Below are 26,545 nucleotides of genomic sequence, written 5' to 3'. Positions count from 1 at the left end.
GGGCAACTGGTACACTGCTGCTCATGGGCTCCAGACAGTAGAGAATTGGTTATAGGGAAGGAAGAAGGTCTTATTTACAGGTGGTGGGAGTTCCCCTAGTTTCTTGGCTCTGTATCAGGCTTTCTTTGGACCCAAGAATTGTTTATTGATAAGGCTTACCCTGCACATAGGCTTAGAAAGTATCAGAGCCCGTCTCTATTATGGAACCCAGTGCTTTCATATAGAATTGGGAAAAACAGGGTTTTTCCTTGATTATCCAGCCTGCCTTGCCCTGTTGTTTCAGGTAGGATGTACTTTGTGAACATGTGAATGTCTTTCTAACCAGTGACCTTTTCCTTCTCTGCACAGTCATGGGCAGCTGGAGACATTGTGAGTTGTCTGATTGACCTGGATGAGGGAACCATTGCCTTTTGTCTGTAAGTCTTTCTGTATCTTAAACTTTTGGCTCATAAACCTTGCTTATCTCTATCTGAAGCTGAGATTCCTGCCTGCCTTCCTGCCTGGATGGAGGTGGGAGAGATACTGGGCTTCACTGCCATTGACAGATTGTTGATCTTTGGGTACATAAGTTTAGAAGCTGTGTGGAGGATGGACAGGAGAGGGAAGAAACTTGGAAACAACTCAAATAAAGTGTTGGGCAGTTTGGACAAGAGGTAATGAGGGCTTGAAAGAGGGCGTAGGCAGCTGTGTGAGTGTAGAGAGGGAGGTGAAGGGGAGAGATGCTGTTGAGAATCCACATGAGTTGTCAGCTGATTGCATGTGGGGGTTGAGGGAAAGGGAAGAGTCTAGCAGTTTGGAGGTTCCTTCTGACTGTGAGGCTTTAATGATTTTTATTATTATAATAGTCTTAATGGTGTTTATGATCATATACTTGGGCCTTCCCATAGAGATGGGACAAGGCCCCTAGGCCTGAAAATCTGTAGACTTTCATTTTCCTTTGGGTCAGTAGGATTTTGCTTGTAAGATGCCTGATTGATCACAGCCTGGTCAAGGTCCTATATACCCCATTATAGGAGTCTCTCGTAACTCCTTCTTAGGTATTGCAAGGAATTGGGGGGCACTGTTGAGCCATTATTTGGGTTATTTTAAGAATGGCTCACCAGTTGGCCCCATGTACCCCTACCCTTACTCTTAGGAAAAGTCTGTGGGAACTTGAAAGGACAGAGTAGGATGGGCCCTAACCTCCAAAGGAAGGAGGATAATTAGCCCAAATTGGTTGTATAGAAATTTGTCCTCTTCTCCTGATATCTAAGGCAGTGTTGTTGCTACCCTAACCTTTTGGCTCACAAGTACCCAACTTCTTGTACCCTTGATGTGCTGAGAGATAGCTGTCCACTAATATCCCCCAAGCCCATGACACATGTTTTCTTATGTGGTTCATTCATCCATGCATGCATGCATCCGTTCATTCATTTATTCATTCATCAGACAAGCATTTCTGGGGCACTTAACATGGGCAAAGTTCTGTGCCAGCTGCTCCTAGTAATAGCTCATAGGTCTATGGTATGTTAAGGTTTACGGACCTCTTCACAACAATGCCATGAGTTGGGTGCTGCATATTTGTAAAATGAGGAAACTGAGTCTCAGTTTAAACATCAGATCCAGAGCTAGAGCTCAGGTCTTACGAATCTTAAGTCAAGTGTTCTTCCCGCCCCCCGCCCCCCCCCCCCCCCCCCCTTTTCTGGAGCTCATAAGCTTCAAAGAAATGTTTGCTCAACATGAGAGAGATTCTATCATGTTCTGTTGATAGCCAAATAGCTATCCATGTAACATCCATTTTTCCCCCATAAATGATTTAGTCTGAGATTCTCAGGTGTAAACCTGGGCTCTTCAGTGTACCTAATACTAGTGTGATTATCTCCCTTTGCTCAGCCTTCCACCTTTTTCTTTATGCTCTCTTCTAAGATTTAGCTATTTTTTTCTTTTGCTCATTAAAAGGGCCATTCCCTGGCCACTTCTTAAAGAGACCTATTCACTCAATGGGTGTTACCTCCCTCTAAGTGAGTACCTGAAAAGGCCAAGGGCTCCCAGGGCATCCTGAGCCATCTCCAGTCATCCTGATAAATTTCTGGTCACTGGACCCAGATGGCTCAGGAGGGGAAGTGAGGCTGGTGACCTGCACAGCTCTCCCTCACTCCAAACAAAGTCAAGTGTGAGTCATGTCATCATTCCTGTGATGGCAATGAAGGACAAACATGAGAACAACAAATGGCTGTAGCCTGCCTAGCGGGGCTGTCCACTTGAGTCCCTGGTTCTTCCTTGTCATTGCTTCTGCTTTCCAAGATTATTGTGGGTAGGAACCAGATGAGTAATCTAATGCTCCAAATGCAGCAGGTACTTAATAAATGCTTGTTTTCATTGTTTTGCCCCAGGAATGGTGTCTCTTTGGGAACTGCTTTTGACAACATCACCAGGGGCTCTGGAATGGCCTATTTTCCGGCTATCAGCCTCTCTTTCAAAGAGTCTGTTGCATTCAACTTTGGCATCTGGCCACTGCGATATCCTTTAAAAAAAAACAGAAAAGAAAACCAAAAAACCCATAGCAGCAAAAGTTGGGAGCCCCACAGCCACCACCTTGAGGAGCTTGTTGTTACACAAGATTTGAAACTCTTAGATTATCTTCTGAACATCCGGACCCCAGACTCAAGAGCCCCAGTTCATTTCCTGGCTTGGCTACCAGGAGGGTTTGTGGTCCTCATCTCTCAACCTTGTGAACAGAGTTGTATTTCCCACTTAACTCCCTGCTACATATCCAATGGAGGGTTATCGACCCCTACAAGATGCCCCTACAACTGACCTGGTCAAGGCTCATAAGCTTCTTGGTTACCTGAAGAATGTCCTGCAGTTGGGGTTGGACCCAGTGGTAAGCCTTTGGACTAGGGGTTAGAATGGGCTCTCTGAAGCACGTAGCTTGAGAAAGCTAGAGTTATCTCAAAATAAGGAATCAGACCAAAAAGGTATAAAAGATGAGGGCTAAGGGCCTACCCTTTTGGCTTCTACCTTATGAGCTGCCCTCCTTGCAGGAAGGAAAGCTGGTGGAGAGGGAAAGTTCGACATGGCAGCTTCGGGGAGAACCCACAGTGCTGATCACCATGGCATACATCTTCAACCACTTTGCACCACTCATGGTGAGTGCCATAGGCTTTCCGTCCTTTCCCTCCTTTGCTGGTGGTCCCATCTTCCTGAGCTTGGCTTTGCTGACCCTAGGAGGCAGTGTCTGTTTGAGATAAGCTGGGAATCTGAGGGGGTGGGAAGAGGTGAGAGGTCCCCCCGCTTCCTCCGTGAGGGCCAGGACTGTTCTGCTTTGTCTTGGCTTCTTTGGGGCCTAGCATTGTGCCTTGCATGTCGTAGGTGTTGTTTAAGAAACATTGACTTGAATTATCAGAGAAGTTGTCTTTCTTCCTTTTCCCAGGAGAGATGGTGTGCTTAGTTAGTCCTTCAGTTTTTTATTGGATTATAGGGTCATAGATGATAGGAGCATGGTTCTAGAGCTGGCAGGGACTTCAGAGGCTTCAATGAATATGGCAGTCTACTATTTGACAAACCCAGGGACCCCAGCTTCTGGGATAAGATCTCACTGTTTGACAAAAACTGCTGGGAAAACTGGATAACAGTGTGGCGGAACTGGGCATAGACCAATGCCTGACACCATACACAAGAATAAAATCTAAACACATGATCTAGGTATAAAGATTGATACTATAAGCAAATTAGGGGAGCAAGGAATAGTGTATTTGTTAGATTTATGGAGAATGGAGAAATTTTTGACCAAACAAGAGATAGAGAACATTATGAAGTACAAAATGGATAATTTTGGTTATATTAAATTCAAAAGTTTTTGCACAAACAAACCCAAAGCAACCAAGATTAGGAGGGAAGCAGAAAACTGGAAAACAATTTTGTAACTAGGGTCTGTGATAAAGACCTCATTTCTAAAATGTATAGAGAACTGAGTCAAATGTACAAGAATACAAGTCTTCCCCAATTGATAAATGACCAAAGGATATGAACAGGCAATTTTCAGAGGAAGAAAATAAAGCTCTCTATAGTCATATGAAAAAATGCTCTAAATCACTATTGATTGGAGAAATGCCCATCAAACCAACTCTGAGATACCACATCACACGTACCACATTGGCTAACATAACAAAACAGGAAGATGAAAAATGTTGGAGATGTGGGAGAGTTGGAACACTAAGTCATCATTGGTGGAGCTGTGAGCTGATCCAGCCATTCTGGAGAGCAATTTGGAACTATGCCCAAAGGGCTACAAAAATGTGCACACCCTTTGACCCAGCAATATTGCTTCTAGGGTGTATCCCAAAGAGATCATAAAAATGGGAAAGGGTCCCACGTGCACAAAAATATTTATAGCAGCTCTCTTTGTGGTGGCCAAGAACTGGAAATCAAGGGGATGCCCATCAATTGGGGAATGACTGAACAAGTTGTGGTATATGAATGTAATGAAATATTATTGTGCTATAAGAAATGATGAGGACGAGTGACGTAGATCCGAAGGCGCGCACAGCTCCCCCCTCACACCCTCCCTTCCCCACCACGACGGGCGTGGATGGAGCCCCTGGCTTCTGTAAGACCTCGCGAGCCCCGGGCCTACTGTGCTCCCTTCCCGGAGGAATTCAGCCCCAGAGCACCAGCCAATTGCTAGAGTAGGATCAGGATTCTCTTCAGAAGCATTTCCTGTCTGAGGAGAACATGGTTTCCCATTTTTCCCACCTCATCCTGGAAAATGATTACCCCTACTGTGGTCCTTCAGTAGCTTTCTCCATGGGCACTCCAGGCCTCACTCAACCGAGGATCTTGGGGTCCTCTTCCCCGGCCTCCTGCTGGCCCTGAATCCCCACTCAGAGCTACTCCTCTGGCAATATCCAGGAAATCAAATCCCAGAAACCCTTCGGCTGCTGAGACTGGGGGGCTCCCAGGTATACCAGAACCCCCATAGTGGAGAGGCAATGGAGCTCTGAACTTCAAGCAACTGCCCCTGTCCCTCAGGAACTCAAGCCTCTCAGTGCCCCCAACCTCAACTCCATGAGTAGAAAATGGGCAGAATCTGGTCTTCTCTGGAACCATAGACTCAAAAGACCAAAGAGGGTCTAGACACCTGTATGTTGTACACAGAAAGAGAAGAGCACCCTCAGGTTTGAGATAGGTCTGTTACACATACACACACACGTTCAAGAGGTGATGGAGGAAACAAGCACAGACTGTCCACTGTGAGAAACAGAGGGTAAGGAACATCTTAGGGAATGGGGTGGTGCCCCTAACAGGGGGTCTTTGTGAAAGCAAAATAAAGATTGGTGGGCAATTAAAAAAAAACAAAAAGAAATGATGAACAGGAGGACTTCAAAGAGGCCTGGAGGACTTATATGAACTGATGGTCAGTGAAAGGAGCAGAACCAGGAGAACTTTGTACACAGCAACAACTACAGTGTGCAAGGAATTTTTCTGGTAGACTTAGCCCTTCACAGCAATGCAAGGACCTAAAAAATTCCCAGTGAACTTGAGGCAAAATGCCATCCACATCCAGAGAAAGAACTATGGAATTGGATTGCACAATGAAGCAGACTATTTTCTCTTATGTTTTGTTTTGTTTTTTCTCATGATTTCTCTCATTCATTTTAATTCTTCCATGAAATATGACTAAGAGGAAAATGTATTTAGTAAGAATGTATGTGTAGAAACCATATAAGATGGCACACTGTCTAGGAGAGGGAGGGGAAGATAATCTAAGATTTGTGGAAGTGATTGTAGAAAACTGAAAACAAATTAATTAAAAAAAGAAACTTGCTACTATGAAGAAAAAAATGATGAGGGGGATAGTTTCATAAAAACCTTGTAAGACCTATCTGTACTGATGCAAAGTGAGTGAACAGACTGTCGCTGTAACAGTGGCTTCGTGGAAGTCTTGGCTGCTCTTGTCGAAGCAGTGATCCAATATGGTTCCAAAGGACGCAGGATAAAAAATGCTGTCCACCTCAAGAAAGATAACTGATGAGTTCTAGAGTGTGAACTGAAGCGAAATTCTTTTCACTTTATCTTTCTTGAGTTTTCTCCTGTGTGTAACGTGGCTGGTGTGGAACGTTCTGCGTGATCTCCCACGTATGGTGATGCCATATTGTTTGTCTTCTCGCTGGGTGGGGGAGGGGCTGTGGAGAGAGAATCTGGAATAAAAAATAGGATAACTAAATAAAATAATTAAAAAAAGAAAAGAGAAAATGACCACAGAAAGATTAAATTATATTCACTGGCAAAGAAAATGATTTAATATTTTTGGGTTTTTTCCAACTAGATTTTTAATTTTCTAGAGGTCAGAGACCATTTCTTATATTTCTCTGTATTCCCCTTGAGTGCCTGACACAGGGTTGAACACATAGTAGGCACTTCAGTAAATGTTCAACTCTGAGGCATAAGTGGTGCTGGGATCTAGGTGTTCAGTTTGTGTTACTCTCGCCTCCTCTGTACACACAGTGCAAGATATACCTAGTGGAAGATGTTCTCATGAAATTTCTCCTGAGCATCCTGGACAAAGAGGGGTCAGTGGAGTCTTACCCCCTCATCCAGCAGCTCCTGGATCTTATGTGGCTCCTCATGGAGGTGAGTTACATAATTAGAAAGTGTTTGAGCTGGAAAGGGATTGGCAGGCTCTGGATCATCCCTGGAGTTCCTCCACCTGGGTTTTTTCTCTCCTCAGGATTATGAAGTACAGGAGTGCCTCAAGCAGCTGATGATGTCCCTACTGCGTGCCTACAGGTTCTCCCCCATCATCCCAGACCTGAGCTTACAGGTGAGCAGGCACAGAAGCAGGCCCCGAGGCCCAATGAGAAGGATTTTCTGATGTTTCCTTGGGGTAGACCAGGTTTGTGGCTAGGCTAGTGCCAGGTTGGTGGGGATGCAGAGACGGATGACATTGAATATTAATGTCTGCAGCATGGGCTCTGTTCTGGGTTGTCATTCGCTCCTGAATGTCTTTCCTTGCTGTCCTCTACTGCCTTTTTCTTTGCCTTGCTAGCCAGACCTCTTTCAGTTTAATGATGATGATGATGATGATGTTATATGCCAGGACCTGTGCAAAGGGCTTTACAGTTGTTATATCATTTGATCCTCACAATAACCATGGAGTTAGGAGCTATTGTTACCCTGATTTTTCAGATGAGGGAACTAACAGGTGAGTTAAGCGACTTGCCCACTGTCTCACATCCAGGGAGTGTCTGAGGCCAGATTTCAACTCCAAGGCTTGTTCTCTATCCACTGTACCATTTAGCTGCCTCTAATTTTATTGAATTCTCTCTTCATTTCTAGATGCACTACCTTCGTCTTACCATTGCTATCCTGAAGCATGAGAAATCCAGGAAGTTTCTGCTTAACAATGTCCTGTATCCTTGATTTTTTGAGCAGTGGGATCCACCTGTGTTAGAGCCACTGAGCCACAAGGTGGGGTCGTACCTTCTCTAGGTGCAGGCTTGGAGATTTGTGTTTGGTTGGAAAGGAGGAAGCATAAGGTTAAGATGTGCTCCTAACTGTTTTCCTGTCATCTGACGCTGTCCTTAAAGGAGGAGAAAATGAGGAGTCCCTGAATTATAGAGTTAAGAATAGTAGAGACCTTCGATATAAATCATCGAATGTCAGAGCTAAAGAGGACCCAGACATCATCTCGTTCACTTTCTCATTTTGCTGTGGATTTTTTGGGAATTAGGTGTGGCTTCTAAGACTGACCAGTTTCATTTTGGAATTTGGAGAATTATACCTTATTTCCTTTCTGAGTTTTTTTCTATTGTGCATTTAGATTGCATACTCTCTCATTTAGCATTGTTTAGGGAGGTGCATGAAAGAGAGTTTGCTTGCCAAATAAGCAAAGTTAAAATAATACGCTTCTCAGTCTCTGTTCCATGAAATGTCTCCGTCATTTCTAGAGAAAAGAAATACAGAAGAATGCAGAGTAGTAAACTGTGTTCTGAGTGTTATTTGAGGTAGGTGTTTTTCTAAAGGTGCCTGTGGAGTTTGGTGGGGAGGCAGCCACAGTCAGCTAACTTCCCAAACCGGTGTCCTTTATCCCCATTCAAAAATGGAGGGACTGAGTCTCAGATTCAGTCTAAATGGTTCTTAATCAAGTGTCGATTGTTTTATTAGTACCCATTGTGAAAAAATAGAGAAGGAAAGGATGTTATTTATCCTTTGTTTCTCTGTTTTGCTTTTGATCCGACACTTCCCATCCAAGGCGACTGCCTGGCAGGCTCTGGGGCCCTCAAGGATGGACCCTCACTTGGTAGGTCTGTGTCTTTTGTCCCTTTTTGGTCTCTCCTTTCTGTTTAGCTTTTTCTCTGGCCTCCACCACCCTCCCGCTAAGCACAGGAAAACGCAAGCCCCAAAGGAAGCCGAACAACCTTAGGATGACATCTTTTTTTTTTTTTTGATTGTTTTGCTTTTAAACAGTAGTAAAATGTGCTCAGAGGATGACTGCATTGGGAGAGAACATTAGCGCATTGGCATCATTGGAGTACTGACTTTGGGTTGTTTGCTTCTGAATTTCTTTGCTCTGCTCAGTAGGGAGAGACCTATAATGGCTGGTTTCATTGGTATCTTGGGAAGAGTTGAAAGCTAGATAGATAGTTTTGGTAGATTGTCAGGGCGGGAGAAGATGGCAGGGTATGAAGAGAAAGAATCAAGAGGTGAAGGTTGAAACCAGATTTGTTCACATCCTTAAAAGTGCTTTAGAAAAGCGTTGTTTCAATGTGAGTTTATTATTATTTGGGCAAGTCTTTAACATGTAGAGTACTAACAGTGAAATGAATGTTTCTAGACAGTACTGACTGTCTAGAAAGAAGCCCCCCAGCTTCCTTTTCTCCTGCTCTTGACAGTGTTGCTGCAGTATAGGCTTACTTTGTTTGCTGATGGCTGGCCTGCCGGTGAGGGCCAGACACAATCTGTCTTGGCAGTTATTTTCTCCCAGTTTAGTAGAACTTGCCTTATCTTGGAAAGCTCTGTGGACATAGCTCCTAGAAACCCAATGTTGCCATATGGAGGCCTCAGAGGATGACCTTCAGGCTGCTTCTGAGGCTGAGCTTCTTTATTTATAGAATGGGGCTGATAGTACATACCCTGCCAGTTTCTTAGAATTACTGTGAAGATGGTCAGGGAGATATAATGGCTGTGAAAACCTGTGCAATTGTGAGGGAAGGCTTCTTTGGGGGAGTGAGGAGAGTTAAGGGTCCTGTTTGGGAAATAACCAAATTGGAAGTTTATCTTTGGTACCCTCTTGTGCAGTAAGGCCTCGCTTTCAGCCAGGTACCCTGGCTACAGAGTTCTGATTGCTTTACCAAACTATTGCTTGGTCAGACTTAAAGTGGGACCCTTCTCGAGTATTTGAATATTAACAAGACCTCTTGAGATCTGGATAACTTCTTAAAACCTGAAAGAGTAAAGCTGTAATGGAGAGAGTTCAGGCATTGTGACAAGCCAACAGAGAAAGTTGGTTTTTAATTTAGAGTAGCTCACATGATGTTCTGCCTACTCTGATTGATTGTGGGTGGGATAGAAGGGATGAGAGGAGTCAGAGCTGCCAAGGCTGAGCTCTGGGAGTTGCTGTATACTACCCACTCAGGCTGCCTCTGTCTCTGACCTGAGCCCTTAGCCATCCTCCCTGCAGCTTTGACGTGCTTCGCTCTGTGGTTTTCTTCTACATCAAGAGTCCGTTGCGAGTGGAGGAGGCCGGCCTTCAGGAACTCATCCCTACCACGTGGTGGCCCAATCGCTTCAATAAGGAGGTAGACAACTGCCTTCCAACTCCCACCTGGCCCTAGCGAGGGGTGCTCCTGGCTGGACAAAAAGGCCTTCTGTCTGCAATATCTTCAGTAACTGGGGAATAGGCAGGGCTGACCCATGTGAAGGGCCACTCTCAGTCGTCTGTGTCTTGTCTTAATTTCAGAGATTCCCTTAACCAAGAGAGAGAAGGGAAGAGTGCTGCTCTGTCAGCTGGGGTTCCAGCACTGTCACTTTTCTGCTGCTGTGTGTAGGACGTTAGACAGACAGTCTTTTTAGGAGAAGTTTGCTGATCGAGACCAAAGTGCCGTGTACTCTCTGTGCACAGAAGACAAGGGTCTCAGGCTGGAGATTTAGGGGACAGACACCCCAGTGGGATGTCATGGTGCTGTGGGGAATCCTGTCGAGTTCTCTGACCAATACAATATAGAGCTTTAACCTGAGGGAGGTCTCCACATGTGCTTTCCCCAGCTAGTTCTTTGGATGCTGTGCCCAGAACAGGTACCAGGAGCCTTCTGCCCTGCTGGGTTGGAGGTTCCCTGCAAGGCTGATGTCCCTCCATTGATTATATTTTGGGAAAGAAGAGAGAGTCCGGTCACATCACCTTTAGGGCACCATTACAGTGAATGTATGAGATCCTCTGGGTTCCCTGCCTTAGGCTGGAGGAGTCTTGTTCTGAGGCTACATCCTTACCTGTCCTTACTCAGGTCTTAGTCCTGTTTATGAGAGGCCCTCTTATTCCTTCCTTCAGGGCAAGGAGACTAAGGAGGTGAAAGAAGAGAGTGCTGAGGAGCGGCTGAGACGGCGGGCATATGAGAGAGGTTGCCAAAGACTAAAGAAACGAATTGAAGGTCTGACTGTTACCTCATCTTTCTCTCCTTATGGCAGGTGCCAGAGGAGACCAGGGGCTACTACCTCTGTGGAGGAGGGGCTTTTTACCTCTTACCTTATCTTCTTTGCCCCCATCTACACAGTCCTGTCCCCACCCAAGCATCCCAATCAGGGAGTCTGGGGGTTGGGGATTGTTTCCTGACCTGTGCCCAGAAGGGCCAGATCGACTTATGGTTGGGGATGATAGTGCCTCCCATTTCACTCTGGGAGGGGTGGTAGCCTCTGCTTCTAGTGCTCTCTGTCCTGCCTAGGGCTGGACTTAGGCCCTTTGGACTGATGGCCTGTTTCCCCCTTTCAGTGGTTGAAGATCTCCAGGTTCAGATCCTGAAGCTGATGTTGAATAATCAAGACCATAATGGAGTAAGTGGACCTGCACGTGGGAGAAGAGTAGTGCTGGAAGGGTTCTTGGGGCATGGAAAGTGCCCAGGATGGGGAGACCAAAGTCTCAGAGAGGGGAGAGGACAGGTTCATCCGTGCTGATAGAGACAGAGCCTGGAAGCGAGCCTTGTGTGGGGTGTGCAGTTGGGCCCACTTTGTAGGAGGGAATACCTTCTATGCTTCTGTGGTTGGTGGGTAAGTGGGTGGAAGGCTGAAGACCAGCAATTCCCCCTCTCTGGCTGCTTCTTGCTGCCATTCCAGCTTTGCTTCTCTCCCAGGGTGAAGCTTCCAGGTACATTTTCCTCAACAAGTTTCGAAAGTTCCTGCAAGAGAATGTCAGCAGCCGAGGGGTGAGTGGTTTACTCAGGCTAGGGGGGGGTACCTGCCCAAGGATCTGGGGGGTAGGGGACCCTCCCACTCTTAGGCTCAGCCTGGGGACCAGCCAAATGACATTTGGCCATTGCTTGGGTCCCGAAGAGATCCTCCAGCCACACAGCTGGTTCTCTGGAAGCATGAAGAGGCCGAGGGTGGAAATTTCAGGATTTTGACTCTGCTGTTAAATGTAACCAGCAGAGACTTCATGAGAAACCACATTTCTTGTGCATTGAGATTTACACAGTCCTTTCCTCACAACTCTATACAAGTATTGTTATCTCCTTTATAAATCAGGATGGTCTGCCTGAGGGTCAGGGAGTCTGAAATGAGTTGCTCAAAGATAGGTAGCTAGTGAGTGGCAAAGTTGGGATTCAAATACAGGTCCTCCCTTGACTCCAGGACCGGTTCTGCTTCCACTGAACCATGCTATCAGCTTGAGAGTAGCTAATGGTCCTGCCCTCCTTCCATTCTTTCCTTTCTCCCTTTCCCCTCTTTCCTTCCTCTGTCATGTTCATGGTGGTTCTCTACGCAGTCACAGCTTTCCTTAGGAGTCTGTCATCAGAAGAGAACGGGGTTCATGGATGACCCCAGACCTAAAGCAGGGAGGGGCTTTATTTGGATCTGAATTTTTAAAATTTGGAACTTAACACTAAATAAAATGAGCATTTCCGTGTGCAAAGTGGAAAAGTAAAAGAGAATTGTACGTAACACTGTGAATCTCCATGATGTAGAGTCTGCTTTTCCTTTTAAGTATATAATAAATTCATCATGTAACTTTCAAAGCTGTTCTGCTTGTCTGTGTTTCCTTCTGCCCTGGAAGGGACCTCAGAGGCCATCTAGTCCAACCCCCACGTTCCACAGATGAGAAAATGGAGTCCCTGGGTGTCTCAGGCAGGTAGGGGCAGAGGCATCTGACTGCAGAGCCTGTGTGCTCCCCACTGCCTCATGTTGCCTCTCACTGCAGAGCTGAGTTCTCAGGGGAAAAGCCTGCAGTGAGGAGCAGGCCTTCCTTTTCCCATGAGCTTCATGGGCTCAGCTGCCAAAGGAAGGTGCAGGCACATGTCCCTAGGCAGGAGCTCAGTTGTAGGGGGATGATAAGAGTCTAGATTTAGAACTGGAACACAGAGTCTAGTCCAACCTCCTCATCTCACAGATGAGGAAACTCAAGTCCAGAGATGTTAGTGATATGCCCATCTCACAGAGGCAATAGAGCAGCATGGTTTAGTGGAGAGAGAGCCAGTCTTGGAGCCAGGATAGCTTGGATTCAAGTTCCATCTTGGACACAAACTGAGTTAGTCACTTAACCCTTCAGTGCTCCAGACAACTCTTAGACTATAAGTTGCAAGGAAGGTGGCGAGTTGTGTTGGTAGAGAGACTTCCCTCACCAGGGAGGCTTCTATCCCAGAGCAATCAGAGGTCTAGTCCCTCTCCCTATCCCCAATAAGTGGCACAACTGACATTCACACCCATGTTGAGATCCACCCCAGAGGCTGCTCTTTCTGACATTCCATGCTGCTGGGCACTGCCAGGTTTTGATAGCTTGTCTTGCAAATTAGGGATGAGTCCAGAGGCACCTGAGTTTGAATCCTGCCATTAAAACTTGCTTAGCTATGTAATCGTGGTCAAATTACTGAGCCTCTATAAACTGTTTCTTCATCTGTACAATGGGAATGATAGTACGTGTAAGAGCCCTTGCAGGGTTATTGTGAGGATCCAAGGAAAAAGCACTGTATAAAAGGCATCTATTATTATTATAAGCAAGAGCAAGGTCACACCCCGTTTTCCTATAGGTCTGGCCTTTGTGGGGAAGAAGCAGGCCCTCTTGATGACTTCATCAGGAGCTCCCATTTGGGCCCTCGTCTGCGTGCGTGTGTATGTGTGGCGCCAGGGGGATCCATCCAGTGCCATCCAATCCTGCCCCACAAAGGCTTCATTCTTCCCTTGGCTTTCACTGATGTTCTGGGTACACTTAGGGTGTCTGGGTTGACTCATTCTGATTTTAGGGTAATCAGAACTGTCCCATGCACCTGCACATTGCTGTATCAGAAACATTTATTTGGTGTCTCCTGTGCTGAGAGAGATACAAAGTGTAGATTCAACATGGTACTTGCCTTCATGGAATTTATAACATAGTAGGGGGATAAGAAAGAAACACAGATAACTATAATATGCGATGATACATATTAAATGCTGTAGAAAAGAGTAAACCAATGCTAATGTGAGGTCTGTGGGGGAACAGTCACAAGCAGTCATAACAGAAGGCGGCTTTGGAATAGAACTTCAGAGATCAGATAGAAGTTAAATGGGTGAAGAGTAGAAGGAAGGAAGGGCAGGAGTTCTTGGCTCAGGGAACATTGTGAACAAAGGAAAGGAGGCAGGAGAGTACAGTGTGTGTGCAGGGAGAGGGGGAGGGGTGGCTGATTGCCAGGTAAAGGAGACACAGTTAAAGAACTATAGGATTGGGTCATTCAGTGGGTGGAGCCCCACAAACACACCAGGCCTTCAGGGGACTGTTTTATTTGCTGAGAGTAAGTCTAGGATTAGGAGAGTGTGGTCCAGAAGGCCCATAAGGACAAATCCCGGCTGTTATTTGTGTGTATTCTCAGTGGCCAGCTGGGGCAGATTTGGAAGTGTAGGGCTACTTTATCTGGGAAAGGATAGATTTGCTGTATAGGAATTTCTGATTACCCTGACCTGTTTCTCCATCTGCACCATGGGAATAATCATTTTGTTGTTGTTCAGTCGTGTCTGATGCTTTATGACCCTGTTTGGGGTTTTCTTGGCAAAGATACTGGAGTGGCTTGCCATTTCCTTCTCTAGCACATTTTACAGATGAGGAAACTGAGGCAAGCAGGGTGAAGTGACTTGCCCCAAGTCACAAAGCTGGTAAGTGTCTGAAGCCAGATTTAAACTCAAGAAGAGGAGTCTGCCTGACTTCAGGCCTGGCACTATCAGCTGTGCCACCTGGCAGCCCCAGCAATAATAATGCCTCTTATGTTATTGGATGGGTTATTTCTAAGTTTACATTTTATCTCTCCCCTTGGAAATAAATGTTAGAGAATACTTTTGTGGCCTAATATTCATAGAGATCCACAAGCCTTAGTTGTCTGTAATATGCCAGGCACTGTGCTAGGTGCTGGGGATCCGAGACAGAAACAAGAATGGATCATGCCCTGAAGGAGCTTACATTCTGTCAGGGGAAACAACATGCACACATACGGATTAGAAAGGAAAAGAGGGAAGTGAATGCTGTGAAAAGAAACCCAGAGATAGTGGGAGTGGGACAAGTTGTATGCAGCAGGCCTCTGAACTGGGGAACCAAGAAGCCTCTAAAAGTTTGGGGCCTGGTTGAGATTTCAGGGATCAAGGAAATTCTGTTAGAGAATTTAAGGTTAAAGAGCTGTAGGGTCAAAGGCAAGGCCCCCTGGACAAATTCTAATTAGCAGAGTGAGTATCTTGGGATGTAACTGTGGGTCAGAACCTAGCTTCCTATGTACCCTGACATGTTGCTTCTCTTTGGGGCCTGTGCATGCCTCCTTGTGCTAGGGGTTCGTAAGGGCAGATCCTTATCTTAGCCACAGGGCAGAGCCGTCATCACTCCCCATCTTCCCTTCCTCCTACTCCCTGGCTGTACCAGGAGGAGTATGTGGACATGACGGTTGCAATCCACGTGGCTGGGACATATCTTGGGAGGGATAAGTAGCTTGTGAGAAGTATTGCACTGGAGAAATTGGGGTTGATGATAGAGGGGAGCATGTTCGCTGGAGCTGCTCTTGTGAAGGATTAGGATCAGAATTGGTAGCAAGCTGTTCTCTGCTTCTCTTTAGAACCTGATTGTTCTCTGCCCACCGGAGTACATGGTGTGCTTTCTGCATCGGCTGATCACGGCCTTGCGGTACTACTGGGACGGATACAAGGCTTCAAATCCAACAGCATCATTCAGTGAAGGTAAGCTGATGGGGAGCCTGAGTCTCCTGGTCCAAGTCACATTGTAGAACCACCAAAGGTTGTTTTCTGACCATGCATTAATCTTCCTGACCCAGGGAAATAGTCAGGTAATCTATATTCTGCACCTGACAAGTTGTAAACTGGGTCATTGGGCTTATTGCCCTATCTCAGACTCAGCTGAGACTGTCAGAGCCTTTTTCTCTTCCCCTCTGAACTGCCAGATCCCTCAGATGGAGGTCATCACAGATTGTCAGTAACTCTCCATCTCTGTCAGATTTCTCTCTTTTTTCTGGTATTATGCTGTGTCCCTTTCCTGTCTCCTCAGCTGGCACATGCCCCAAAACAATACACTAAGGTTGGGTGGAAGGCAGGATGGAAGGCTGAAACAACATAACCCTTGTGCCTTCTGAATTCATTCAGCATGCATTTATTCAGATGTGTATCCAGTTGTCTGCTTTTTTGATTATCTGGGTTTTAATTTTTCCAGGTCATTGAGCTACTTGGGTATAATTTCATCTTATGTGCATTTAACTCTGCATAGGCCCACAGTGAGTAGAGAGAGGAGAATAAGGCCTTCCAAAATATCATATCCAAGCTCTTTTGTCCTTCAGTGTAAAAGCTGCTAAGTCCTACGTAACCTTGATTGTGGCTCCTTGATATTTCCATCGTTTCTTTTTGGCTGCTTGCAGTATATTCTCCTCGACTTAATAATTCTGGAATTTGGCTACAGTATTCCTTAGAGTTTTCATTTTGGGATCTGTTTCAGGAGGTTACTGGTGGATTCTTTCAGTTACTATTTTATCCTCTGCTTCCAGGATATCAAAAAAGTTTTCCCGATATTTTCTTGAAAGATGCTGTCCAGGCTATTTTTTTTGATCATGGCTTTCAGGTAATCCAATAATTCTTAAATTTTCTCTCCTGGATCTATTTTCCAGGTGAGTTGTTTGTCTAATGAGGTATTTTACATTTTCTTCTATTTTTTTCATTCTTTGGATTTTGTTTGACTGATTCTTGATTTCTCATAGAATCATTAGTTTCCATTTGCCCAATTCTAATTTTTATGGAATTATTTTCTTCAGTTAGCTTTTGTGCTTCCTTTTCCATTTGACTAATTGTACTTTTTAAGGAGTTGTTTTCTTCAGTGAATTTTCCCCCCAATTTGGCCAATTGTTTTTAAGGAATTGTTTTCTTTTTCTTTTTTTTTTTTAAATTTATTTATTTAACTTTTAACATTCATTTTCACAAAATTTTGGGTTCCAAATTTTCTCCCCTTTTGTCCCCTCCCCCCACCCCAAAACACCGAGCATTCTAATTGCCCCTATCACCAATCTGCCCTCTCTTCTATCATCCCTCTCTGCCCTTGTCTCCATCTTCTCTTTTGTCCTGTAGGGCCAAATAACTTTCTATACCCCTTTACCTGTATTTCTTGTTTCCTAGTAGCAAGAACAGTACTCGACAGTTGTTCCTAAAACTTTGAGTTCCAACTTCTCTTCCTCCCTCCCTCCCCGCCCCTTCCCTTTGGAAGGCAAGCAATTCAGTATAGGCCATATCTGTGTAGTTTTGCAAATGAGTTCCATAATAGTCATGTTGTATAAGACTAACTATATTTCCCTCCATCCTATCATGTCCCCCATTACTTCTATTCTCTCTTTTGATCCTATCCCTCCCCATGAGTGTTGACCTCAGATTGCTCCTTCCTCCCCATGCCCTCCCTTCCATCATCCCCCCCACCTTACTTATCCCCTTATCCCCCACTTTTCTGTATTGTAAGATAGGTTTTCATACCAAAATGAGTGTGCATTTTATTCCTTCCTTTAGTCAAATGTGATGAGAATAAACTTCATGTTTTTCTCTCACCTCCCCTCTTTTTCCCTCCACTAATAAATCTTTTGCTTGCCTCTTATATGAGAGATAATTTGCCCCATTCCATTTCTCCCTTTCTCCTCCCAATATATTTCTCTCTCACTGCTTGATTTCATTTTTTTAAGATATGATCCCACCCTCTTCAATTCACTCTGTGCACTCTGTCTCTATGCGTGTGTGCATGTACATGTGCATGTGTGTGCGTGTGTAATCCCACCCAGTACCCAGATACTGAAAAGTTTCAAGAGTTACAAATATTGTCTTTCCATGTAGGAATGTAAACAGTTCAACTTTAGTAAGTCCCTTACGACTTCTCTTTGCTGTTTACCTTTTCATACTTCTCTTCATTCTTGTGTTTGAAAGTCAAGTTTTCTTTTCAGCTCTGGTCTTTTCATCAAGAATGCTTGAAAGTCCTCTATTTCATTGAAAGACCAATTTTTCCCCTGAAGTATTATACTCAGTTTTGCTGGGTAGGTGATTCTTGGTTTTAGTCCTAGTTCCTTTGACTTCTGGAATATCCTATTCCATGCCCTTCGATCCCTTAATATAGAAGCTGCTAGATCTTGTGTTATCCTGATTGTATTTCCACAATACTTGAATTGTTTCTTTCTAGCTGCTTGCAATATTTTCTCCTTGACCTGGGAACTCTGGAATTTGGCCACAATGTTCCTAGGAGTTTCTCTTTTTGGATCTCTTTCAGGCAGTGATCTGTGGATTCCTTGAATACTTATTTTGCCCTCTTGTTCTAAAATCTCAGGGCAGTTTTCCTTGATAATTTCATGAAAGATGATGTCTAGGCTCTTTTTTTGATCATGGCTTTCAGGTAGTCCCTTAATTTTTAAATTGTCTCTCCTGGATCCCTTTTCCAGGTTAGTTGTTTTTCCAGTGAGATATTTCACATTATCTTCCATTTTTTCATTCTTTTGGTTTTGTTTTGTGATTTCTTGGTTTCTCATAAAGTCATTTACCTCCATCTGTTCCATTCTAATTTTTAAAGAACTATTTTCTTCAGTGAGCTTTTTAGTCTCCTTTTCCGTTTGGCTAATTCTGCTTTTGAAAGCATTCTTCTCATTGGCTTTTTGAACCTCTTTTGCCAGTTGAGTTAGCTTATTTTTCAAGGTGTTATTTTCTTCAGCATTTTTTTGGGTCTCCTTTAGCAGGGTGTGGACCTGATTTTCATGGTTTACATCTCTCTCATTTCTCTTCCCAGTTTTTCCTCCACCTCTCTAACTTGATTTTCAGAATCCTTTTTGAGCTCTTCCATGGCCTGAGCCCATTGGGTGGGCTGGGATACAGAAGCCTTGACTTCTGTGTCTTTCCCTGATGGTAAGCATTGTTCTTCCTCATCAGAAAGGAAGGGAGGCAATACCTGTTCACCAAGAAAGTAACCTTCTATAGTCTTATTTTTTTTCCCTTTTCTGGGCATTTTCCCAGCCAGTGACTTGACTTCTGAGTATTGTCTTCACACCCACTTTGCCTCCAGATCCACCCAGACAGCGCTTGGGGTCTGAGATTCAAATGCTGCTTCCCAGCCTCAGGGCTTTGGATGGGGGCAGGACTGCTGTTCAGTGTGAGATTAAGTTCAGCTGCTCAGGTGGGGGCAGGACTGCCTCATGGGGCTCAGTTCCCTTAGGGGGTTTATGCAGAGACCTTTAACAATGGATCCGGGCTCCTGCCTGCTTGGGGAGCCCCAGTCTGCTCCTGCCTCAGCTGCTGCCTCCTGAGGGGACCTGAGTTATGGGGGGACCCCACTCCCCTCTCAGCAAGCCGAGAAGACCCTCTCACCAACCTTTGGAGCCCGTGGGTGGAGGGACCTGCGCTGCCGCTAGAGATTCCGTCCCTGAAGCGTGCTCGGATCTGCTCCTCTCGGTGCCGTGTGGCCAAGGCAGGGCTGGGCTCGGCTCCGGGTCCACAGCGTGATGGACCTTTTCTGAGAGGTTTTCAGGGTTCTCTGGAACAGAAATCTCCTCTGCTCCTTTGTTCTGTGGCTTCTGCTGCTCCAAAATTTGTTGGGAGTTCTTTTTTACAGATATTTTATGGGCTGTGGGTTTGGAGCTAGTATATGTGTGTCTTTCTACTCTGCCATCTTGGCTCCGCCCCCCGGAATTGTTTTCTTCAGTCAGTTTTTGTCCTTTCTTTTCTAAGCTGTGAACTTTCTCTTTCATACCTCTCATTTCTTTTCCCAATTTTTTTCTTCCACTCTGATTTTTAAAATTCTTTTTGAGTACTTCCAAGAAGACTTTTGGGGCTTAAGACCAATTTATGATCCCCTTTGAGGTTCATATGTAGGCATTTTGACATTGTTATCCTTTTCTAAGTTTGTGTTTTGATCTTCTCTGTCACCATAGTAACTTTCTATGGTCAGGGCTCTTTTCTGGTTTTTTGCTCATTTTTAGCCTATTTCATGGCTTTTAAAGTTGTGCTCTGCTCATGGGCACTGGAGGCACTATCCCAGGCTTCTTGTTCTGGGGGCCAGAGGCCTAGGTACTGGCTTTTTGTGCTGGGGTCTCAGGTGCTGGTGGCTTGCCTACTGTGCTGAGGTGCCCTGGCCTAACCCTGTTGTGCTCTGGGTTTTGGGGCTGGCAATTTAATTTGCCTTCTGAGCTGGGGCTGGAGGCCTCCACGCTGGCCTGCTGTGCCACTTGCCTGCTATACTAGGATCCAGGGCCCCTAGTTGTCGATCTGTGTTGTGGCTAACAACCTCCCACTGCCTTGCCCAGAAACTCTCTACACTGAACTGAGCTCCTCCTTTACCCAAGTGAGAAAGACCTTTCTTGAAATCTTTCTAAGTTATCTTAAGCTGGAAAATTGCTTCACTCCATCTTTTTGTAGGATCTGTCACTCTAGAATTCATTTAGAGGCTTGATTTAATGTTGTTTCTGAGGGAAACTAGAAAGAGCTCAGGCAACTTCCTGGCATTTCTCCACCATCTTGATTCCACCTCAGAGCAGGACTAATTAACTTTTTTGTGTCATGCACCCTTTTGACTCTAATGAAACCTATGATCCCCCTTCTCAAAAGAATGGTTTTAAATGTATAATTAGAAAGGAAATCAATTATTTTAAAATACAGTTCTCTGTTTCTCTCTCTCTCTGTTTCCTTCTTCATCCCTTCCTCTCTCTTCCTTTCACTATCTACACACACACACACACACACACACACACACACACACACACACACACACACACACACACGCACACGCACACGCACACATGCACACACTCAAGTTCACAAACCCCAGGTTAGGAACTGAACCGTGTGATCCTGTTTCTCTTCTAGGCCTTAATTCTCTGAACCTGTGATTTCTCTCTCAGCTGTGTTGTGCTGGAGCCCACACACCTATCCCTGCTCACCCTCTGAGATGTGATGCCTTATGTCACTTCTGTGGTAATGGATTGGGGACCCTCAGTAGAGTTTTCTCCAATATGTCAATTCAGCAAATATTTATAGACTCACAAAATGTCAGAACTGCAGGGTCCTTAGAGAGCTTCCAGGTTACTCCCTTTATTTGGCCCAGTGAGAGGGAATGGCAGAGCTGCTGGTACCAGCACCCCCTCCTGCCTCCTGGGTGTATTCTCCTTCTGCAGCATGCTGCAGCCCCTGGGTTTGTCTAAAACACACAATCAAAGGCTATTTCTTCACACTTTCTCCAGCATCTTTTTAATCATGTTACTTCCATTTCAGGACCCTGTGATCACTTCAGTTTCAACACATTGTGAATTGTAGTGAATGATCATTTGCTTTTCAAGTTCTCTTCTTAGTGGCTCTTCTTCTTAATTGCCTTTATTCCTAAAATCTCACTTCTCTCCAGCGCTTGCTTCTGCTGTGCCATGCCAGGCCTCTAAGACGACAGATATAGGAATTTGGTTACTCTTCTCTCCAATAGGATCACCTTGCCTTCCCAAGAGATACATTGACGGCCCTTTTTTGAGTGAAATAGAGGAACTCTTTCACTACCATCACAAGGAACTTCCACTGGGGTCAGCTCTTCTTGGTCTCTCTAAGGCCTTAGGAAGCAGTTCCCCAGCAATTTATGTACTGCCTTTCTTCTAAAAGCTGCAAAAAATAAAATTTCAGGTCAATATAAGGAAATACTTCCTAGCAGTTATAGAGCTGTTCCAATATGGAGTGAGGTTGTAAGGTATGGAATTCTCCATCAGCAGAAGTCTTCAGGTAGAGGTTATTGGGGATAATGCAGAGGAGATTCTTATAAAGGTATAGGTTGAATTAGTTGCCATTAAGGTCCCTTTCGGCTATCAGGTTCTGTAAAACATGATGCCCACTGGAGATTTCATGATGATTTGTTGCTGGCAAACCAGGGGAAAAAATAAAGTGGGTTTCAGAGGTGTACCAGTTCTACTGTGATCAAATTTGTGCCTAATAAGAGAGACCTGAGAGCCCTCCTGGGATGCCTGCTCCTTACTTATGTCTCTCATCTGCCCTTCTTGGTTCCTGTTTGCTTCTAGTTGGATTCTCCAACTGCCCCTCAACACTCAGATATCCTTTTTGAGTTTTTATCACTTTACCTCCAGATCCCTCCCCCCATCCACCCTTTCCAATCCTCCTCACATGCTTTTGAATGGAGCTGGAGAGAGTCACACAGCCTTGCTGACTAGATATACTATAAATTAATGTTATATAACTGGGGGGGGGAGGGGAACCCTTACTGCAGTAAGGTAATCTTTTTATTCTCCCCTGACTAATTCCCTGTCTTATTCCCCACAGAGACTATTCCAAACCTGCTCTTCTTCCGTACCTCCTCCTCCTCCTCCTTTCTCAGCTTTCTCATAATTTACTGAGAAAACTGAGGCCATTTACTGAGAGCTTCTTCTTTTCATCTCTTTCTTTCAAAACTCCTTAATATCTCTTATATTCTCCTCCTTTCATTAAGTCTTTGATTATGAGAGGGCTCTTTTCCTTGCTAGGGCCAAGACCTCTGCATATACCCTTAATCATGTCCTTTCCTATCTTCTCCATAAGGTATTCCCCTCAAACATCTCTCTCTCTCTTTCCACCTCTCCCTCTTCTCCCTCCCCCTCCCCTTCCCCTCCTCTCCCTCCCTCTTCCTCTCCTCTCCCCCTCCCTCTCTCTCTCCCTTCTTCTTTCCTGCCTCCTTCTTCCCTCTTCCCTATCTGTCCTTATCTGTTGCTTCTTTCCCTTCTGCCTTCAGACAATACCACATCTCCCTGATGCTTTGACTAGACTATACGATCCCATCAAAATATCATCCCGTGTCTCCTTTTCTTTTCTCAGCCAAACTCCTTGAAAAAGCAAAAAGCTGTCTGTACTCATTACTTCAGTTTTTCATCCCCCCACACATTCCTCAGCCCCTTGCAGTCTGCCCCCTGACCTTATCACTCCCCTGAAAACTGCTCGCTTGCAAGTTACCAGTGATTTTGAATTGTCAAACCTGATGGTCTTTTCTCAGTTCTCATTCTTGACCTCTCTGCCATCTTCCTCTCCTTGAACACTCTTCTCTGGGTTTTCAGGGAGCTAGTTTCCTATTTCTCTGTCTCAGTCTCTTTGCTATCTCTAACTCTAGGTTTTTCCAAAGGCTCTGTCCTGGGCTTCTTCCCTTTTTTCTGTCCTTTCTTTCTTTTGGTGACTTCCTCAGCTCCCTTGACGTTATTTATCTCTATGTGGATGACTCACACTCAGGGAGGCAACAATGGCTCCAGAATCAGAGGACCTGTGTTCAAATCCTGTCTCTGATGCCTTTTACCTTTGTGACTTTAGGCAGCTTTTCTACCCTCTTTTGACCTCAGTTTTCTCATCTACAAAATGAGGGATTGTTTAGATGGCCTCCAAGATCTCCTAAAGTTAGAGATCTGTGATATTATGAGCTTTTCTATCCAACCTCTGTCTTCCTCCTGAGCCCCAGTTCAGTGTCACCAACTGCGTAGGAGACACCTCGTCCTGGCCCTCCCCTTGCCACTCCTATCATTCAAACAATACTCAACCAGGTATTTTATTTACGGAAATGACTCACTTGGACAGGAACCAGAGAAGGCATTAATAACATTTTTGTAACAAGGAAAATGTTTACAATAAGAACTTAAGAATGAAGGACTTTGGCAGCAGTATTTACCTTCCGTCAATGATTGGGCAAATAAAATGATTTTTGTGTGTATATAAAATAAGACTTCAACCAAATTGTTCCTCTTTCCCTGTGACCAGTGTTACTTCAGAGTTATCTATTGCTTGAAGGGAACAGAATATAGGACTTGAAACTAAAAGGTGAGTTCAGATCCTGCCCGACAGTTCTGGGTGACCCTCTCTCTGTCTTAGTCTCTTCACCTGTAAAATAAGAATATTGAACTAGATGGCCTTTTAGGTACTTTCCAGCTCTAAAGCCATCAGTCAGTAAATATTCATGAAGAGCTTGCTATGGGCCAGGCCCTGGCCTATGTGCTAGGGATACAAAAAGAAGCAAAAGAAGTCTCCCCCAATGGAGCAGACAACATACAAACAAGCTGTTTACAGGATAAGTAGGAAAAAATTAACAGAGGGAAAGCCGGGATGGTGTCCTGTAGAAGGCGGTCTTGTAGTTGCCACTTAAAGGAAGCCAGAGAAGTCAGTAGTCAGAGTGGAGGAGGGAAAATATTCCAGGCATAGGAGACAGTCAGAGAAAATACCCAGAGCCAAGAAATGGAGTATCTTGTTTGTGGACCAACCAGGAGACCAGTGTTGCCAGATTAAAGAGGATGTAGTGGGGAGGAAGGTGTAAGAAGACTGGAAAGCTGGAGGAGGCAAAATTATGAAGGACTTTGAATGACAAATAGCATTTTGTATTTGCACCTAGAGACAACAGGAGGCCACTGTAGTTTATTTGGGGCTGGGGGCACATGTGACATGGTCTGACCAGCTGCTTTAGTGATTGAAGATGGATTGGAGTGGGAAGAGACTTGAGGCAGGCGGACCCATCAGCAGCCTATTGCATTAGTCCAAGGGTGAGATGATGAGGATCTGCCCCATGGTGGTTTCAATGACAGAGAAGAGAAGGGAGTGTATTTGAGAGATGTTGCAGAGGTGAAGTTGACAGGTCTTAGCAACAGATTGGATATGGGGGCTGAGAGAGAGTGAGGAATCAAGAATGACTCCTAGGTTGTAAGCCTGAGGAACTGGGAGGATGGTGTTACCCTCTACAGTAATCAGGAAGGGTGTGTGTGGGAAGATAATGAGTTCTTTTGGGGACATATTGAGTTTAAGATGCCCACTGGACATGCAGTTCAGGATGTTTGCAATGTAGTTGGAGATGCAAGATCAGAGGTCATCAGAAACATTGGGGTAGACAGGAAAGGTAAATTTGAAAATCATCAGCATAGGGATGGCCATTAAATCTGTGGGATCTGAAAGATCACCAAGTGAAGTTGTGTAGAGGGAGAAGAGAAGAGGGCCCAGGACAGAACCTTGAAGTCCTTCTATGGTTATGGTGTGATCTGGAGGAGGATCCACAAAGAGACAGAGAAGGAGGGGTCAGGTAGGTAGGAGGAGAACCAGGAGGGAGCATTGTCCTGAAAACCTAGAGAGAAGAGAGTGTCCAGGAGGAGAGCATGAGCAGTAGTTTCAGAGACTACAGAAAGGTCAAGGAGAATGAGGACTGAGACATTTAAAACTCAGCATGTTCAGAACAGAACTCCTTACCTTTTAACCCTAACCTGCCCCTCTTACAAACTTCCCTGTTGCTTTCAGAAGTACCAATATTTTTTCAGTCACTCAGATTTATAACCTTGGTGTTATTATCAGCTCCTCACTATTCCTCACCCCACATATCCAGTCATTTGCCAAATCTTCTCTTTTGTCCTTCCACAACATCTCTTGTATCTGACCCCTTCTCTCTGCTCACACAGCCACTGTTGCCTCTCTTCTAGAATCTTCTCCTCTTCCTGCCTGTAGCACCAGTGTAAAATTCACAGCGCCCACAGCAGCCATGAATATTATGGCACAATTCAGAATCGCGAATTACAACAGACTCCCCACATGGAAGGCAGAAGCAAAACATTTATTCAGACACCAGAAAGCCAGATCCATCACAGCAACAGAAATCTATACACAATAACAATGCAGAGAATACCATCTGCAAGCCTTCCCACTGCTAAGCTTCCCACAAACCATTAAACAAAGAAATCACAAGCAGGCCCTTTCACTGATGCTAGCCAGCAGGCTGCATCCTTCCTAGCTCTGACTGCTCTCAAGACTCACTTCCTCTCAGCTCTGCTCCAGCTCTGCCTCTTCCTGTTCCACCCATTCAGCAGACTCCTTCCACCACAGGCTCCATGTGAGCCAGGCAGGTTACATGGGTCAATTAATGACTATAAAAGATTTTCCATTTAAATGACCATTATACTGTCTCAAGTCTCTTCCCATTTTAGTCCATACTGCACACTGTTACTGAAGTGTTTTACCTCAGATCCAACCATGTCACTCAGTCAACTTCAGTAACTCCTTCTTGCTTCTGGGATAAAACTTAAACCCCTTTGTTTAACTTTGCACTACTTGACTCCAATTTATCTTTTCAACCCCAGTAGATATTACTCTCTCTCCGACGTTCTGCAGTCCATCCAAGCTGTCCTTCTCTGTGTTCCTCATCCTCAGCCCTCTATCTCTCATCTCCGTGCTCTTGTAGTGGCTGTTCTCCAAGCCCTGCATCCCTTCAAGATGGAACTTCCATATGAGGCCTTTCCTGGCTGGTCCCCGGCAGCGGGGCCTTGGCTCTCTGACCTAACTGCTGTTTAATCAGCTTGTACTGCTTTATGCTTATGATCTTCATACTTATTTTGTGGAGACTTCGTGCAGTTTTTGTCTTTAATGGCTTTAAACAGCAGAAAGACTTTTGGGGCACCTGTCATTTATGCTTGTGTGTGTATACACACATTCATGTGTGTATGTATTTTTATATGCACACACATGTATGTGTGTATGTGTATATGTACATATGCACACATACACACACTCACACGTACATATACATATTTACCTATTCACTCACATATATGTAGTCCCCCATTAGGCCGTAAGACACGTGAGAATACAGATGGTCACGTTGTGTCTATTTATATATTCCCAGAACCTAGCACAGTGCCCAGCCCATAGTAGGTGCTTTATAAATGCCTGTTGATTTATGGTTTCAATCACTCCTCTATTCCCCATTCTGTGACAAGGAGGATCATAGCTTTAGAGCTTAAAGAGACCTGAGAGATCACCTGTCCCCATTTTACTGATGAAGAAACTGAGGCATGGAGACTTTAGGTGACTTGTTGAAAGGTACACAGGTAGTACATGGCAAAACCAGGATTTGAACCCAGGCCTTTTAATA

At 44.8% G+C, this 26,545-nt stretch overlaps 1 protein-coding gene across 3 annotated transcripts in view; it reads left to right on the top strand.

Moving 5' to 3' along the window:
- The window catches only part of RNF123 (ring finger protein 123), a 107,299-nt gene that overhangs the window by 28,264 nt on the left and 52,490 nt on the right, over positions 1 to 26,545 (top strand). For all 3 annotated transcript variants that reach the window (XM_072650896.1, XM_072650887.1, XM_072650877.1), the window contains exons 9-20: positions 349 to 416; positions 2,373 to 2,504; positions 2,755 to 2,863; positions 3,024 to 3,128; positions 6,487 to 6,612; positions 6,710 to 6,802; positions 7,318 to 7,391; positions 9,662 to 9,779; positions 10,526 to 10,625; positions 10,964 to 11,025; positions 11,322 to 11,393; positions 15,246 to 15,366. In XM_072650896.1, the coding sequence (XP_072506997.1) occupies positions 349 to 416; positions 2,373 to 2,504; positions 2,755 to 2,863; positions 3,024 to 3,128; positions 6,487 to 6,612; positions 6,710 to 6,802; positions 7,318 to 7,391; positions 9,662 to 9,779; positions 10,526 to 10,625; positions 10,964 to 11,025; positions 11,322 to 11,393; positions 15,246 to 15,366 (1,180 nt within the window). The remainder of the gene's footprint in view (positions 1 to 348; positions 417 to 2,372; positions 2,505 to 2,754; positions 2,864 to 3,023; positions 3,129 to 6,486; positions 6,613 to 6,709; positions 6,803 to 7,317; positions 7,392 to 9,661; positions 9,780 to 10,525; positions 10,626 to 10,963; positions 11,026 to 11,321; positions 11,394 to 15,245; positions 15,367 to 26,545) is intronic.

This window comes from Notamacropus eugenii, chromosome 1, assembly GCF_028372415.1.
Source record: "Notamacropus eugenii isolate mMacEug1 chromosome 1, mMacEug1.pri_v2, whole genome shotgun sequence".
In the NCBI taxonomy this organism is placed as follows: Eukaryota; Metazoa; Chordata; class Mammalia; order Diprotodontia; family Macropodidae; genus Notamacropus; species Notamacropus eugenii.
Note: the sequence above shows the minus strand (reverse complement) of the source record. Positions and strands in the feature narration are given on the sequence as shown.